Below are 19458 nucleotides of genomic sequence, written 5' to 3'. Positions count from 1 at the left end.
TGTGGGTGAAAATAGACCGGATTGATTATATGCATTTACGATAATGAGTCCTCCACGTATTATTATGTTACTGAGCTGTCAGAATCTTGATGGAACTCATAATTAATTTTGCTGGAATTTCTGATCAGCTGCGCTTTGTGATTGTGCCAGAGGTTGCGGTTTGGAGCGAGATGTGAAGGATATATGATGATTCCCCTTTAAAGTTGTAGCGCCTCATTTCAGATTCACACAGTCCACCCTCTTTTTTTAATGTCTGACGGGCTTCTAGGATTGGCCAGAGGGCAGTGGACTTTCATGAAGGGGCTGCTGCGAGCCAGGCAGGGTGTTGGTGTGCAGCCCTCCCCGGGCCGGTGGTGCTTCATTAGCATGGGCTGTGATACCTCCGATTAGCAGTAATTAAGGGGAGAAATCAGAGCACTCGCCTCCAGTCCAGACGCAGTCAGCGGCTGTCAAGTGAGATTGTCACGGAGCAGATCTGGCTTCCCCTTTGGCCGCCTGCCACTCCTCAACGCCGCCCCACGTTCCTTTAGTCTTGGAGGTGTGGGTTATTGGTGTCTGTGCCAAGTTACCCCCTCAGTGACCCCCGGGGTTACACAAGCACACGCGCTACTCCCTGCAGGCGCATGCTGGATCACCGTTGTCATGGCGATAAAATGCTCAATGCAGACTCTGATGAGAATATAGGACACAGCGTGTGACCTTTAGCCTCCCCCTCCCTGCCTCCTGTGGCTCTACATCCATATCTTCACTTACACAAGTCCAAGCTGATCACGGAAGCGTATGCTCAGACAAGTGCCCTCAATATGTGGGAGTCCGGGAACACACGGGTCTGCATATGGACTAAAAGTATTTAGTATTCAAGAGAGATAATTAATTATCGTGGCTGATGAAGCCGGAGCAGCAGGACTGATTCTGTCTCTCCCGGGTTGTTATCCAAACACAGCACTCTTTAAAGAAGACACATTAAATAAAAGAAGGAAATAACATACCTGTTCATGAACATTGAAGGAGAAGTGATGGCGAGTCTTTGTAGTCCCTCAATCAATGTCAGAGACATGTGCCGTAGCTGTCGCAATGTTACTTCTTCTGTCTGATGGAGGGGAACAAGCTACACCTTTTCACTGTAGCCATGAGCTATTACAACATAGATTGATTCATTTTTCAACAAAATGATGTCTCTGATCACAGTATATTCATGCAAGGTTAATGAAAAAAAAGGAAAAATAAATACAAAGTCGCATTCAGGAGCTACTGAAGTGTAGGTCAAAGAGCTTTCATTATTAAAAAAAATAATGCAATAAATGTACTAGATCAGGTCTGTATATAAAACTATTAATATCATAGTATTATACCTTTTTTTTATCAGAATGTTCTTCTTTGCCCTGTATAACTTCTTATATTCATCAGCATTCAAAATAACTTTTTGGGACGTAGGTTCTATTATTAGGTGTGCTGTGAATACACGTACAGCGTTCACATTCACCTCTTTGAATAAATAGAAGGAACACCATTTGTCTTAGAACACTCTGAGAGACATATCGAGGCAAAGAGTGAACCAAAATATGTACCAGTAAAAGTTGTGTTCATAAATATTTCTATGATACAATATAATATTTCTATGCTCTTTATATTTGCATTTTGTTATCTCTTTGCCCTTTATATTTGCACTTTGTTATCTCTTTGCTCTTTGATCTTTTATTTGCACTTTGTTTTTCTTCTTGCTTTAATGAAACCTCTGTACCTTCCATTGCCTGCTGTGAGCTGGAATCTAATTTCTCTATGGTGATCTCCAGAGGGATTAATAAAGTAAATTAAGTTAAAAAAAAAAAAAAAAGAAGCCTAATAGCATGGGCAAAAACAAAGATGTTCAACCCTTTCATTGGCTTGAGTTCCTAGATGATTGTATCAGATGGATTGACACAGTCAAGCTACTATGTTGTTTCAGCCCAGCATGGTGTAGACCTCAGGATTCAGAAGTTGTTGCTAAACAACTTGACAAAGATATTTCCCTCTCAACGTTCCCTGATCTAGAGGTTGATTCTAAAGAAAGAGTGGTTCCCCACAATCCTTCAGGTGCTACAGTGGCTGGACTGTAAGAAGGCCACGTCACTTCAACCCTCTGTAGTCCCAGAGTGCCTCTCTTTGTCCTTTCACTGTCAGCCTCAGTATCACAGACTTCCAGCCCACTTGGTCTCGTGTGACTTGGATTTCAATTATAAATGCTACCTTTCCTACCTCTGCTATTCCGCAGCAGCCCACGGATCCCTGCCTGCCACCACTCATGTGTGACTTGATGTATTGTCTCTCTGTTTTTCCTCCTTTCAAAATTAATTGCGGTTCCATCGTTTGGAAAGATAAAAAAAAGAGAGAGAGCGAGCCTGCTGAAACATAATAGTCTAAAAGTAGTGTGCATTCTATTCCAACAAAAACAATTAAAAGCATTTTTCTTCCCGTCTTTTGCGGACGTTTGATGAGATTATTTTTTGTCTCTCATGGTTTGATATAATTGAGTGAAGCATTACCATCAATTACCTTTCGAATTTGATTGTCTTCCTCTAAACCCTGCAGTCTGGACGGGTCACTTTATTCTGCATCTAATGACTTTTCACCCACAGTATTCTAATATCCTTCATCAAAAACTAATTACACCTTGAACATTATTCTTGCCTCTATGATTAATGCTGAGTGTAATTTGCGCAACAGCGCAAACGTTGAGCGGATCTCTAGCCTGTTTTCTTCTTCTTTCTGGCCAAGTGCCAGTTTCTAAGTATTTAATTATGGCTGTCAGTTATTGAAAATTCAAACTTAATCTGTGTCAAAAATATTGCTTCAGCTAATATGTCTACAAGTATAGGGGAAAAAACACATTATAAAAAACTACAACAAGAAGACAAAAAAGGCTTCCCAGGAGGTCAGATTATGTGCGTGAGTGTGAATTTGACAAGTATGTAGTTGCCATCCTTACCTTGACCTTGACCTGACCTTGTAAAATGTGCAACATGCTGTCCTCAGTTCCTAACAGCGCAAGAGGGAGTCAATTTTTTAACTGCTTTGCTGCACTGAAACTAGATACACTATTCAATATTTTGGGCTCAACATTGGTTCTCCAGGGCTCAGAATGAGCCTGAAGCAACTCTAGTTCTGGAGGTAACTTGTGACCTGGGTCATTACTTGAGCTCATTTTCAACACAAAGAGATTCTAAGATGTGTCTGTGAGTATTACTACTTACACTAATGTGCCTTTGTTCTTTTCAAACCGCGGCTATCATAACATATATATTTTTTATTTTGTTCTATTATTATCTTGACTACTTTCGCTGAGTGTCTAAAAGCCTATGAATCTAATGTGCATCGACAATGTATAGGAAATGCATCTTCTGGTAGCTCCTGAAGAAGTCGTCCATCTTGTTTCCGTGGAAATGGGTGTAGTGTTTTGAAATCACCACAAGGTGACGCAGGTAGGGCCCCTAAATGTAATGTCACAAGATGGCGGTTAAACCAACTTTATTAACTCTATCAACCAGCATATTTTTAGTGACCTTTAATGACAAATCTGGTTCGTCAAAAAGTGGTAAGATATAGAAAACTGGAGAAAATGCGGATTGATCGTCACATTCACATCAACACACTGAGAAGGACACCTGAGACTAACAGACAAGTTAAGTGTCAATAAAAGTATTCGCTAACCACTGAACGATGAGTAAAGACATCACTGAGGTGGATTGACCATGTTTTTTTTGTATTCACCAGTGTTTGTTTGCTTATTTGCTTGCACAGATATTTGCACGTGTGTGAGGAGGGGAGAGGGTTGAACCATGGATTCTGAATAATTTACTAAAATGCCATAAGCAAACAACAGGTGTGAAGGGTGGGAAACAAGCATATTGAAATCCGGTCCTGGTTTGTAGGATCTAAATAATGAAATTGACTCACCACAATAAAAGCTTTTTTAAATAAACATTTTTAAAAAAGCACAAAAGAGCACTTTAAATGGCCATCAGCATTTTCAGAAAACAGGATGAAAATAATAATAGATATACTAAAAGCTGTGGCCTACTAGCTTAATAACTAGCTTCACTAATTGAAATAGTTTTTACAAATATTTAACAAACTCCTGCCTACTTTACAAGTCATTTTAGTGTCTTGTTATGAAAATATAATTGATTTAAATTATGCGAAAGTTAGTGGAATCACTTAAATTAATTAAATTGATTATTAAATAGATAGAATACAAATACAAATACAAATTTAGGATACAGGTTTCAATCATGGATATCTAAACAGCCTTTTTTTGTTAATAATCTCCTTTTGTTTTGGTCAAAAATTAATCATAGAAAGTTGAAAAGCTTCTGTGACTGGGAAGAGCAAAACAAAATTTCAACGTCAAATTTACAAAATTGTGAGGGAAATAATTGTACAAACAGATATACATTTTGGCAGTTTATACGTTTGTTATGCAAGTCAAGTTTTGAAGGAACTGGGAGGACACACACGCCCAGATACCCGATAGTGGCAGAGGAAAATCCAGATTTCAAATGTCACAACGACATCACAAGATGTTCCTTTTAACACAGAAACCTCTTTCATTATGTAATCACCTTTGAAACACCTTGTTAAATCAGTCCTACATCAGATACATTTTTCTCTGTTAAAATTAGCTCATTTTAAACCAGCGTCTAATTACGTTTTAGATTTTTGTGCATGTTTTCCGTTTTATGAATAATGCATGATGTGTAACGTTACAGCATCTATTCTACACATGTTGCTGTTTAAATGAATATCAAAAATGCTTGTCTTTGTTGTCCTGCAGGATCACAACATTTTCATCATTTCACAGATATGATGTGATTTTCCACCTCAGCATCTGATGCATTAACGCTGTGCCGTTTTAGAAGAGCACATTGTTGTGTGGGTTGCTTCCACGCTCTAAATGTAGTCAAGATGACAGCCGTTGCATTTACCTTGATGTTTACTGCTTTGAACTACTTGGCATGGGCAACGTCTTGGCTGGGTTTCACATCAGCTCCATTCAAACAAGCTCATCTGGAGGAAATGGCTGAACTCACACGCCACACACACACACACAAGCTAAAACACACACCTGGATCTTCCTGATGGAGTGATGAACCAATGCACTGCCGTTAGACCAATTTATACTCATGTGCCTTCGATCCAACTGTTCTAAATGGATGTCCATAAAGCATTGAGCTTAAATTAATATTTTCAGATTTTTCTTATCCACTTCATTAATTATAAACTATATGAAATGTGTTAATGTTTATTTGAATCGTCTGAAACATTTTTTTGTGAGCGTTCAAAAGGAAATGTAAAAACGTATCATTTGTTTTTTGATCGGTTATATACGATAATAATTATTCAGGAAAGAAAGTTGATGTTAAATTTGAGTAAAGATAGATATCAAAAATATATTTGTGCCTCAAGGAAATGAACCAGAGGTGAGTTCTTTCTGCATACACAGGCTAAAAAGAAAACGTTTTTCTGACCTTGGGTCGGACTGTAAGTAAAACAGCACAGCTTCCTTCCTGATTTAGTAAGAAGTTTGACAACCCTGCAATCCTTTAATGAGAAAGCTCTTAAAATGGCTAATCACTGGTATAAAATTCAAAAACAAAACTTGAACAAACTTAAGGAAATATGAAATAAATAAACATTTAGAAATTAATAAATGTGGCAGCAAATCATAATAAAAATAAGACAGCTCATTGTATCACATGTGAAATGCCCAAAGCATTTTACAGCTACTGTATTTATTCTGTTTACATTCTCGCCTGTTCCTGTAAATAACATCTAATTTTGTTGATGTCAGGTTGCCTTACTAAAAAGAAGCCATTTAAAAAGAAAGTGATGAAAGTATGTTAGCATTTGTTTTTTAGTGTGCTTTATCATCATTTTGTAGTTTAACCAACACAGTTTATTTATTATTAATTTATGTCTTAATGGGTGACTCAAGACAAATTCATGTGATTTACAAACAGATGTTGTGTTTATCAAACCACAGCATGTATTTCAAAAGTGTTTAGCAGCAAGGTATTGATTTCCTCTTTCTTATAGCAGTATTCAGAGATGTGAGTTCTCAAATAACTAAAACAAATCCGGACTCTGTAATCACATCACAAAAGCCTATAATGTCTGGAGAATTGCACATTTATCTAAAACTGTTCCAGATGTAGTGGAGCATTTCTACCCTGATTTAACTATGAATAATTTATTGCTTCCATTTCAAAAGAACACATTTTTTTCTGCAGCTCCACCTGTTTTATAAGGACTGCAGGTACACTTTGCAGCTGTTGAGTTAAGTCCTGTGCTGCGCTACAAATGTTGTTAGCCTCCCTCTGATCGCATTTTAATATGATTGTCAAGTGGACGCTGCTAGCTTAAATCCAGGTCCTCTTCTCTGCAAGCTGCCCTTCTGTTTGTTTAAATATATTTAGTTCTGGTTTAGGAGCTCCTGCACTGCAACTCACGAGAGCAAGACTGTAGATTCCAAGAGTGTGCACGTGTAAATAAACAGGGTGTAGGTGCACGAAAACAAACAAGGTATTGTCTTTTAATCCCTTTACTCAAGTCGCTCATGTACACCAGCAGCAGTGGATGTGTCCACCTGGGTAGCGTTTCTCGTCCTGACATTTGCTTAACATTCATCAACACTCTCCGCCTCTGACACCAAGCGGAGCAGCGTGTTTCCTTCTGTCGCTGTTTAAACAAGCTCACCTGCATTTTTATTAAAAATGTGTCACGGAGAGAAATACTGAAGCACAGCACTGATAAGACTCCATCCACTCCCCCTGGCTCCTGGAAGTTGTGTTGACGCGGAGAAGTACTGGAGCAACGAAGACGTCTGGCAGCGAGTATCACCATGACCATGTGGTCGACTTCAGGGTTGTAGGTTTGTGAGTACGGGTGAACCGACGTTCCCCCTGAACAGCCCTCGGTGTGATAACCATTAGCGACAGCCTTCGCTCGGCGGTGCAGTGAAATTGTTGTGCTCATTAGAAAAGTGTGAGGAGGTGTCCGTTTTTTTAGGTTTAAGTGCCATAGTCAGGGTTTCCTCGACACAGAAGGTGAAGATTCTCTCTAGTCGTACATTTTGCTTCCACTCGTCTATCAGGGGAATATTCTTGTCTGAATGGATTTAGATACAGCTGACAGGTGGGTGACCATGCTGTCTTCTGTGGCTCTGCTCCAGTTCACTTGAGAACAGCAAAGGCATGATATGTATGGAGTCTTTCCAGTAATATAAACCACTAGCTGGCAGTCACATAAAGAACTCCCAGCATGCACTACTCATATCCCTCCTAAATTAGCAGTGCAGTGAGCACAACAGGAAAACAACCAAGAAGTGTGATTTGAATGCATTGTGGTGCATTTTCCTGCCTTCTGGCAACAGGAATGAAAATAGAATTGGGGTGGCGGAAAATCATAATACGCAAGGAGGCAAATCTACAGCGACACACATCTAAACACATTTATCATTTTTGAGCATGCAGTCTCCGCCTAACCTGGTGAATTGTTGCGTCAACATATTTGTCTTGTGTCTCTGATATACTGGCATGACTGGACATTATTACACTGCAAAATACACTTTCTTTTTTTTGGGTGTTTGAGGCCATATTGTATTTTTTCTCACTACTAAATAGACCATATAGACCACATACTGCCCCTTGTTTCATGTGACCCCAATGTCAGAGAAAAACTGTAAACTACATGTTTCAGTATTTCTATTCTAAACATAACTTGTTAACTGTTTTTATGACTGTACTTTTTCTTTTAGTATTTATTGTCCATAAATCGAAGGAAAAAGGTTTTTTATTATTACTATATTCCTTGTTTTGTGGTTATTTGTATGTCATTACAATACATATACACTATATTATGTCATAATTAGACTTAAAAAAAAGATATTTGGTTCTTTTCTGTACTCACAACAATCACAGTACATAATATGGACTTGGTTGGGGAGAATTTTAACAGAATTAACTTTACGAACGTAAACAATATAGAAATACATTTAATAAATTATCAAATTCTACTAAACATCATCAGGCATGTCAAATATAGATCCTTCTGAGTAAAAGTAAGGGATCAGCACTATTTGTAACATGTTGCTGAAAACATGTTCCAAATACACAACTAAGTAAATGTTATTTCTAGAGCACCTTTCTAGACCAGGGTCACCAAGTGCAAACAAACAAAAAAAATACACAGTTGAAATATATACTTTCAAATATGAAGACAAATAAGACAAACACAGGAATCCCAGAAAATCAAGGAAGAACCTGCACAAATAATAATGTCTTCAGATGTTTCTTGAAGGAGTCAGTAGATCCATTAAACGCAGAGGGAGAAGAAGATAATTTCAAAGCTTAGGAGCAACCCTCTGGAAGGATTTCTCTCCTCTGGTCTGGAAGTGTGTTCAGGAACCATCAGTAGATTCTGATCCACAGTGGTCACATGATTTTCATTGTTCTGTGAGATTTCCGGTGTTATTCAAAGGTAGACATATCTTCTTGTCTACCACCATGAATTCATGGCCAGCAGCCAAGAGGCCCAGACTTTTTTGCCCCAGTAGGCAGGTAAAGAGAAATAATCTCTCTGTCATGTCTTTGGTTGGTCTGTCCGCTCGCAGCTGAGGATGCCCAGAATACCTTGACCATGCCTGCGTCTTGAGATGTAAATGGGCAGCATTAATGATGACTTGTCTACCAAGCTTATCTTAAAGGGAGGGTTCAGTCTGACTTTGATTCTACCTTGATTGTTCCAAAGTTCAAGACCAACGGTGAGGGAGGAAACATGGATCCACTGATAGATTGAGGGCCATTTCTTTGGTTCAGCTTCACTTTGAAAGACCATTTTAAATGTTAAAAACATTCTGGCCTACTATATTTATCCTACAAGAAAGCCTTAAAGCCACATTTCCTATCGATAAGGAACTATCCTGTTAGGTACTGTTCTACAGTAGCAGGGAATCCACTTCCTGCACATTCAAAGTTTAGTGTCTACGATGATATACCTATTGGGTTTTGTTCCCCATACAAGACTCCAAAATACAGGCAAGGAGAGATGGGGTTTATAAACCTTCTACAGATATTTTTGACCAAATGTTTTGAATACTTAGAACTGCATTTGGAAGGTGTAGGTAAATAAAATAATGGAACAATGGTGTAAAAGAACCGGACGGGCAACGGATACATTGCATAGTGCATGTGGGTAAAATGCAAGAAGACTTCTCTTTTTAAGGTTTATTTTGAAAGTTCAGTGTAAGTTACAAAATCCCTGACATGGTAACAGAAATGGATGAATAACGTATCATGTTTGTTTGAATTTGAAATAGTCACAGCTAGGACAGGGAGGGGTCACAAACACTTTTCTAATGAAGTCCGAGGCTACCAGCAGACGTGCAAACCTGCAGGTACAGTAGTAGAGCCGAGTAATATGGACATCAGACTGAAGAATCAAAGCGCAGGAGCTCTTCATTTAGAAAACGCTACAGCTTGACTTTGTTCGGTTAGGGATTCTCGCTCTCTGAGGGCCGCCCGGTTGGCTCATTTGTTTGAAGGAAGGAAGGGTGGCGTCCGACGCGACCACGAACTCAGGCTGGACAGCGAGCTGCTTTTTGTTCTCCCCTTCACATTGCCAACTCCAGCTGTCACACAGACGGACAATGGAGAAGAGGAGGGTGGGGTGGGGGGGCTCTCTGAATGGAAAAAATAAACTGGAGAGCCTCTCTTCACACCCCCTCCCCCCTACCTCAAGACTCGTCATCTGCATTTGACAGGACCCCTGTTCTCCTCTCCTCACCGCCCCTTTTCTTTTTCTTTCTCCCTTTCTTTCCCTGTAATCCTCCTTTCTCTCTCTCTCTCTCCCTGCTAAGTGCAGCTGTTGCTCTCCATTGGACCTGCTTTTTCCTTCTGATTGCTAATTAGGATAGCATTTTGCCATAGTTTTATCTTTAAAACTTCTTCAACTAAGCAATTTCCCCCTTTCAGTCCATTGACGACAACACAGAAAGGATTTATCCAATTATGTTCAATTTAGTTTGGGGCCGGGCATCTTTCAGACTGCAGCAAACCTCCCATGCATCATTCATATAGTTTACAACTACAGTGTAGCGCGGCAGCCGTCCATTGTAGTTCTCACTTCAGCTCTGAATGCACGACTTTAAAGAAAAGACTCCATCTCCCTCATTCTGCTCACATTGCTGAATCCCTGGGAGTAGGCGCAGAGGAAGAGAAGAGCCTGAGAAAACAGCAATTCACACAGCAAACACAGAGACCCCTAGTAGCTCAACAAATGAGTGACTAGCCCTATGTCCATTCACATCGACCCTCGGCCCACAAGCCTATTAGCCAGGCATCGCTCCTTGAACATTCACTGTCGACAACATGTGGAGGCATCGCTATAGCAACCAGTGGATGTGACATGTGCAACGGACGGGGGGACTCCTGAGCTGCTGAATATAAGGAGGGGCTCAGCCTTAACTAAACGATGGCAGAAAAAAAAACCCAACCCCACCACCTTCGCGTCTCTTTTCATCGGCACAGAGGCGCTGAAAGGACTCACTAGTGGGGCTTCTGCACATTCTTCTGCGGCTCGGAAAATCAGGCGGGCATGTCCCACATTCTTCTCCCTTTTCTTACTGTCTCTCCCCCTTTTTTACCCTTTTTTCTTCATCTTCGTGTTGAAGCCGCAGTCTTTTGTTGATGCTTGGGGGGAACGCATGAGAGCCTCGTAGGGGAACTTTTTTTTTTTTGCAAGAGAAGCGGACGCACAGACCATCCTCCGCTGCTGCTACTGAGCGTCAGTGGTTCAAAATGCTCTCTGGAATACAAGACATTCGCGCCTTTGCTCGCTGCGACATGGATTTGGGTAATTATCTGCTTCTAATACATCGTTCATCTTCCTGGTTTTCCATCCTCTAACTTAAATCCCTAAAATAATGCTTACAACTTAAATTGTTTTTCCATAAATTAAAAGGCTACAGATTCTTTATTTTTAATTATTTTATCATTGTTCGCGGATTCAGATTTAATCAAAAAGATTTTTATTCATACGATTTGGGTCAATGATGAATTAAGAATGAGAGTGTTTGCTGTGGACACATCTGGATGTAGGAGGGGTAAAAGTTTCAGAGGAATCTGGCGGCTGGTGCTACCTTCAAACCGGATCCAGTTCAATCGTACAGATAATGTTGATGCACTTATCAGGCCGTAAAGGTTGTGATAAGATGTTAAATCGTTCTTTATAAAGTACAAAAATTACTGAATAAGTCTTTTTTTTTTCAAAATACACGCCCCTTTTGATCAGGCAGTATTGTATATTTCTAACACGTGTCTGATTCTACTGGTTTATGCATAAAATAATGCAGTTTAAAATAGAAAATATTCAGTAATGGAAGTTTTTTTTTTTTTTCTCTTCACACACAATAATTGGATGTGGATGAGAAATCACCATTTCCTTTTTCAAACGTGTTTTTTATTGAACACAGACCAGTGAACACACGCAGTGAGCTACCGTGAGCGTCTGGAGGAATATTTCTCTTATACTTCTCACATGCATTGTGCTGAGAGTGAAAGGATCACCGGCCGCCCCAACAGCACCTCTCCGCTTGACCTTCCCTTATATCATTTGAATAATCCAGAGTACCGAAATCCATCTGCCCCTCTCGTCTCCCCCTTTTTAGATTTTCTTATTCCTCCCACTGAGTCAGAGTGAATAGAAGAGAGAAGCAGGAGTCTTTCTGAGGCCGAACAACGAATTCCCTTCATTTGTATATATTGTGCACAGTTGGTTTCTCATTTTGTTTTGTTTTTTCATTCACAGTGAAATATTTAATAATTTGTTAGTTATTACATTTTTACAACAGAGTAATGGCTTATAAAAGAGCAGCTCTTTTATAGTATGAAGGATTTTAATATAATTACAATAGTTGGATCAACATCGTATAGCTTTATTCATTTATTACTGTGGCGATTTATTGCATTCTTTTTAGAAATATTATTTTTAGTATAGGTCTAACTGCAAATAATTGCCACTTACAGTAATTGACGAGAAGAATATAAGTAGAAAAAAAATTCTAATGTATAGTTCTATATGTTTTAGATTTTTATTTTATTTATTTTGATTGCAAAAACGTATACTACATCCTGTTGTTAAAATATGAATAATAAAATTAAAATATACTTTAAATGAAGGGTAGGATGGAGTTGCTGATGTATTTAAGTACAATTTTATCTAAGATTCTGGGGAAAGGTGCTTTAAAAATAGGCATCACTGGTTGGCCGTCTCGATCTTTTTAGGTGTCTGGACTTCAATCTCTGCTCTCTTGCAGCTTTTATATGAAATCCGCAGACTCTCCAGACATTTGGTATTCTCAACAAGAATCCCAATATCATTATAGCCATCGGCAAGTTCATTAGATCGCTGAACAACATTGACAAGTCATTGGACGGCAGCCATCTCCCCTCTCCTTCAGCATCACATATACTCTTCAAAACCCCTCTTGTTGTTTTCCAAGCTCTTCAAAGCTGATTGAAGCTCGACTCCCAGCGATTGCAATCAACACAAACCGTCGCCAAGCCTGAACACGCTCATCCAAAAAGAACAACGGCCGCTTAAACATTAGCAATTACCAGACACAAGGTCAAACCACATCTTTTTTTGCGGTCGAAGGTGAAGTGTCTTGTTTTGAAAACGGCATAACAAGATGTAGCCATCCATAAGACGCCCCATTAAAGGCCCCCGGCTAAATGTCAGGGCCCTGCCATTTTTAATGCCTTATTTTATTATTTCCAGACTTGATTTGATTCACGTCGACCATCAATCTTTTCCATGTAACATGCCGGCAATTAGGTGCCTCCTGATGCATTTTGTGCAGCCGTTATTGATATTGCCCTTTTACAGATGTATCGCTATTGGCAAGTGTGCTGCCGCTGCTGCTGTAGTGTAATTTCTTTCTTGTGTGAATTTAATGAAGTTAGCAAGAAAATCTTTATTGCACAGGTTCCATTAATTGCCCGGCCAAATTGTTTAGCCTAATTATCTGGGTTTTGGTGGAAGTATTCTGCATCAGTGAGGCCCAGTGGGAGTTGATCTGCACTAAGTGGACCCGCACTAATCTCATACATGATATCACAGAGCATAGGAAAATTAGCTTTTTAATGTATGATGTTGATTCTGCCTCTTTAACCTGCAGTGGCTGCTTAAATAGTATTAGAGCAAGCAGTACGTGTGTGTTTCACTCTAGTGTGGATCTGATGTAATCCTTTGAAACATTTTGATATATTGTCATCATCTTATCACAACTAAGTATTTTATTAAATTCTGTTTTCGTTTTTCATAATCTCTGAAAATGTAAATTATTTTCTAAAATCTTATTTTTAGGTATGTACGCAGTCTCGTGAAGATATTTCCCATGTCTAACATCTTGTAAGATGTAACACATTGTAATTATATTTTTCTCTTATTTAATGTTGCAACATCTTGTCAAATATTACATAATTTATGATTACACTATTTAGGTATTTATGGTATTTATGGTAATTTTCGAAGTGAAATGCTATGCTATTGCTCACCAGTACCGTATATATTAGTGGTTTTATTCAGTATGAAATGAGAGTATTACCTTAATAACTTTAAAAGTCAATTTATGTAGTTTTTTTATGATTAAATAAAAAAGAGGAAAAACAGGTATTCTTTCTCCTCTGCTCTGTAAGCACATGTTTTTTTTATTTTCGTTTTTATAAACAAAACACACTAACTATTCAATACTATATCATATTTCAGGGTTTATCATAGATTCTTAAATAATCACATCTTTGAGTTATAAAGTTAATTTGCAGTGCTTTAAAGTGGATTTTTTTTAACTGCACAATGTCTGCCGTGATACACGAGTAATCAGTATTGCTATAGTTTATATACCTTTAAAGTAATGCACAAAAGTCTTTTATCGGTTTATTGAAGCTATTCTGAATTTATTTCATTGTTTGGTTTTGACTTTAACCTCATTATGAAGCGTTGCTAATCTCCAACATGATATAGCAGCACATTATAAAACAATCCTTTTCAACAGATGTTTTATTCATGGCTGTGTAAAGGGCCGGTCTGAGATGCCTTTCTCTCCAGGCCTACGATTCTTTGGCTGTGTGATTTGGGTCGGAGCCTAATCCGACCAAACTCAGGACCAGAGGAGCTAATTAAGCACAGGCTTTTAGTCACCCAGTCTCCCGTAGCTGCACAGTGCCAGGCTGAATCACACCCGCACTAAATGGTATTGTGATATATCTATAGTGGAACACAGTGTGAAGTGGGCAGAGGACGTAATGACAGAGTCTGAATGCACATTATCAGAACCGGGGCTGGAGCCGGCTAATGAGCGTGGCCCGCCGGACAATGGTGGCGATGAGGAAGTACGGAGCAAGCTTAACTTGCTGTCAATCATGCACAACCTTTATTGCTCTGACACAGGTTCTCTCTGCTTGTCTGTGTTTTTTCCAGAGAGGAAGTTTGACCCAAATCCCGGTGGTGAAGGAGACCCGGGTGGAGTCGGGCCAGTTCGTGCTGCTCTCCATCCTGTGCATGCTCTTCATCTTGGTGGCTCTGGCCGTGTCTGCCACTTTCTTCTGCGTCCGCCAGCGCTCACACCTCCGCATGAAGGAGAAGCTGGCCAGTCTGGGGACTGACACCAGCACCGATGCCACCGCAACCTATCAGGTTAGAGCATCCCTCCTCAGCAGGAGCCAATCACACACAGGCTGGGTTTGCCGGTGCTCTGCCATTGGAGCAACCGGTCTTATAGTAAAGCTGCAGTTGAACAATCATGCAACATATTTAAAAATGTATTTAAATTTCTGCCATTATTTAACCACCAAATCTCTTAATTAATGACATAAAATGTAAATGTTAAAAGCTGAAAATAAGAGCTGCTTGAATTCCAATTGAAGCTATTATATCTAAATAACCTCAAATAAATTTTTTTTGTTTCACAAAATGAACCCTAATCTTGGATAAAATAAAATAACTTTAGTATTCAAGAAGACCATTTTCTTACACATATGGTAACTATCAAAGGAGACTTAGTGAATTAGGAGGAACATGAAATATATTTGCAAACTTGCTGAAACAGTACATAGAAATAAGCTTGTATAAGTGCACAGTAATAAACAAAATTGTTAAGGCTGGTTTTATTTAACTAAACTATTAATGTAATGAGTTCTGTCAGTTAACTTATTTTTCCTCTACACTAATACTGTTGATACATTAAGTATTAACAATATTTTAAAGAAAAAAGAAGGAATGTGGTTTTAGGAAGAGTCATTTTCTATGTTGGCTTTTTAGTCACAATAATGGTGGACTTACCGTTTGTCCACTGATTCTTCCATTAGATTATTCTAAATTCAATTATTCACCTCCCATTAGTGTGTGTGTGTGCATGTGTGTGCATGTGTGTGTGTGTGTGTGTGTGTGTGTGTGTGTGTGTGTGTGTGTGTGTGTGTGTGTGTGTGTATGTGTGTGTGTGTGTGTGTGTGTGTGTGTGTGTGTGTGTGTGTGTGTGTGTGTGTGTGTGTGTGTGTGTGTGTGTGTGTGTGTGTGTGAGATGGGGAGCAGGCCGCTACTGTGACCTTATTCCCTCTGTTCCTCCAGGGCCACAGGCTGCCCCGGCCCGTATTGATTTTCTGTGTTGGGGCTCAGCTGCGCCCTAACGCAGCTCTCGGAACAGATTTATCTGCATGTCGTGTTAACATTTTCAATATTAAATCAGGTTTTTGCAGAGCTGCAAAACCTATAGATGTGTCTACCAGTAACACAATGGACCTCAAATGGTGACCATAAACAAACTGGTCTTTGCCTTATTTGCAAAATAGTTAGATGTTTGTGGATGGTTTATTGTGCAGTTGTAGTTGCTATTGCACTGACGGAGCTTAAATAATGTGTGTTATTGTGGTTACATTGAACATTATATTTAATTAGACGATGTTTATATCCTACTGTTTAAATGATGTCTCCCTTATTTTAAGCAATGGTAGTTAAGGTGCTGTAACTTACATTTGCTTTAAAATAGTAGATAAGATGTATTATTAATCAAATATTCCAGTATATTCATTTGTTTAAACTACTATTCATTTTGTAATGACATCGTAAAAGACCCTGGCTCCACTCTAGAAAACATTTCCTTTTGCTTTGTTTTCCTCATAAAAAGAGATAAAGAAAGAGGGAGGGGTCATGGGGGGTCTAAGCTAAACACACGTAGCCTTGTGCTCCCGACCCGCCCCTGCCGTGAGTCCTCAACTCCTTCGCCGATATACGATGACTTATGAGGTGGACGCGGATATTGCCCCAAGGCCACGGCCCAGGGCGCCACTCCATGGCTCTAATCATTAAGGTCTGACGGCAGGAAAGCTGCTTCAAGACGGGGGCTTAGAAGACCCTGCACCCCTGAGGGAAATATCACCATGATAGATCATGAGATTGTATTAGCTTTCACCAGACATTTTCCTCAGACGACTCGCTGTTATTAATCGACTATGGAAATTAATTCAGTGAAAATGACTGGCTTTGTCTGCCAAACTGTCGAATAATGGTGCATGACGAGTCGGAGGGAGCGTGAATATTTTTGTTGCTAAATAAATAATGCAACGCAGGGGTGTAGAAGCAAAGGGTGTAACTCGAAAAGAGCTGATCACAGGATGGAAAATCTTTATGGAATTTGAAAATGAAATATAATAATAAATGAAGTAGGAATGTTGCTTCTGGTCACTGTAAATAATTGATGTTTTCCTGCAACAGGCATGTTTGTCTGAAATTAACAGTATCAGTAAAGCTTGATAGGATTTAATTACATTCATAGAAACAAACAAATTACTCAGGTTTAATTACATTCAGTCACAAAATGTGATTTATGAAAAATGACCTTTTAATGTTTGTAAATCAATAAACAAATCATTATTAAGACTTTTTTTAATTACCAGAAAAGTGTCAATTATTATTTAAAATTTCTTCTTACTTTCTTTTATTTAGGCTTATTTTTTGTATATCGACAAATGAAAAGACAATATTAATGAAAAAAACTATAACTGAAACAAAAAATGAAAGGTATTGTATTTATTTTTAAACTAAAGGGTTTATTTATTCACCTTTGTGTTGCCTCTACTTTTACTGTTAGTCTTCCATTGCATTGGTATGTATCACACAGATGTGTATCAACGTGTAGTGTGATTCTCCTCCATATGTTGGGTTGCTCAAGGGTATTTTCTGTGGATCATAATTGGTTTCATTTTTATAATCCTCGAGGATAAGCTATTAATCTGCACAGAAAAGTCAAACACGATTGTGGCGTCTCTACAACCAGAGAAATTACTCTGCTTGTAATTTGAGCTCCCAACATAGATGATGTGACTCGTAATCTTTCCCGCGTTTTCAGGAGCTGTGTCGCCAGCGGATGGCGATCCGTACGTCAGAACGCGTGGAGAGGCCGGAGACATTGCGGCACTCCAGGCTCAACAGTGTGTCGTCCCAGTTCAGCGATGGTCCGGCTGCCAGCCCGTCCACCCGCAGCAGCACCTCCTCCTGGTGTGAGGAGCCAGTGCCGTCCAACATGGACATCTCTACCGGTCACATGATCCTGGTGAGCAACCTTCAGTATCTGTAATTGATGCAACAAATACACTGCAAACAAACATCATTGCTGTAAAGCCAACGAATAACACCTGAAGCCAAGATATTACATAGTAGGATTTAATAATAGATATCTTTTTAGCTTTTTTAGCAACTGAGCTACTTTACAATTTACTTCATCAGCTAAGTGGATTATCACTCTATTGTATTGGTAATTACTATTATTATTTGCAAAGTCTCCTATTGTAAAACTTTAAATAAGAAGTCAAACCACTAGTGGTCTATATGTGTCTCTGCTATGTTAGCAGCATTTTGGCTATATTAGCTCAGATATTGGTGAATATTTTTACACACTGCAACAACACTTCAATGAGGCCATTTAAAAATATATATTTAAAATATATAATACATTATATTCCAAAAATATTTTTGTGATCATATTAATAAATAAATTATAGTATTCTTCAACTTCATAAAACTATTTCACAAAATTAGTTGTTGCTTTAATTATACTCTTTCTATCTCTCTCTCCAATGTGATCATTTTCTTTATCTTCATTCTCTCCATCTTTTCTCTTGCTTTTTTAGAGATCATTTTAAATTGTTCAACACAAGCTATAAAGACATTTAGATGTCTTTTTTAAAACATTCAGTAAGGATTCTTTTTGGTAAAAAACCTGACCGCATTCACACACACAAACACACAATGGATTGGTTTAATTTTGCACAACTTTGGCTCATTCATTAAAGACAAGCTTGATAAAAGAGACAGATAGATGCCTTGCAGTGTTTCCATTAATGGAGTGTGCATTCATCACACTGCATGTCTAGCTTTTATATTGGGGAGACCATAATGAATGCGAGTGGAGTATCTGAGTAATGCCTTGTGTCGATAGTAATAGATGGGTTTTGTTGCACTCGTCAAGGCTTGTTTGTGAGGCTTCTTTTGAAAACATGGACAATAGAAAAAAGCATTTAGGCCTGCAATAACAAAAGAGGATGGGTGAATCATTTCTCAGGCCTGTTATTATTAGTCCTGGTTACTTCACCGTATCACATTGTGAAAAGGTAAAACACACACGGACCTTTACCTTCTCTTTTCATAGCGTGATTGACATGGAGATGTCCTATAGGGGCTCTTCTTTGAAATTCTGTGGCCATCTCGCATGAATCCAAGTGTGAGATTACCTTGTTATCACTGATCTCAGACCTATATTTTCTCATCTCAGCCCCCCCTTTGCTCTGAGGAGCACAACCTGTGTGGTGAAAGGTGATGAATACACACACGGTTCAAGATCCAACACTGCTCACACACACACACACACACACACACACACACACACACACACACATACACACACATGCACAGACACACATACACACACAAACAAACACACACACATTTGTATAAACATTTACTTTAAATACAACAGAATTTATTGAGATGTGCAATTTCACAACGACATTATTTGCTGAGTCATCTGATGAAGCATCCCCCTGATGTCTTACATCTCAATTTTTATCCCCGAAAAATCTTGACAACTAGTAGCATTAAAGGAGAATCATGTTGCGAATATTATTTCAGCACCATGGACAGCTCTACCCCACAATCCTTTCCAGAATTTAGATGCTCAGGTTCTACTATGAACATTTAAGATGAGATGAGATAAGCCTTTATTAGTCTTTATAGTCAGGAAATTCCAGCTTACAGGTGCAATAATTGAAAACACAAATAAATTGGGAAAAAAAATAAAAGTAATGTGGCAAAACAAATGAAAGGTAGCTTTGCACATTCAAATATGAATTCTAAAAACTATTTAAATGATCC

The 19458-nt window shown here is 38.8% G+C and overlaps 1 protein-coding gene across 1 annotated transcript in view; it reads left to right on the top strand.

The window, feature by feature from the left end:
- The window catches only part of ptprn2 (protein tyrosine phosphatase receptor type N2), a 145422-nt gene that overhangs the window by 99462 nt on the left and 26502 nt on the right, over positions 1–19458 (top strand). Inside the window, exons 12-13 of the mRNA XM_087789989.1 lie at positions 14515–14730; positions 17438–17641. Of these exons, the coding sequence (XP_087646115.1) occupies positions 14515–14730; positions 17438–17641 (420 nt within the window). The remainder of the gene's footprint in view (positions 1–14514; positions 14731–17437; positions 17642–19458) is intronic.

The sequence above is a fragment of the Callionymus lyra genome, chromosome 4 (genome assembly GCF_982586985.1).
Source record: "Callionymus lyra chromosome 4, fCalLyr1.hap1.1, whole genome shotgun sequence".
In the NCBI taxonomy this organism is placed as follows: domain Eukaryota; kingdom Metazoa; phylum Chordata; class Actinopteri; order Syngnathiformes; family Callionymidae; genus Callionymus; species Callionymus lyra.
Note: the sequence above shows the minus strand (reverse complement) of the source record. Positions and strands in the feature narration are given on the sequence as shown.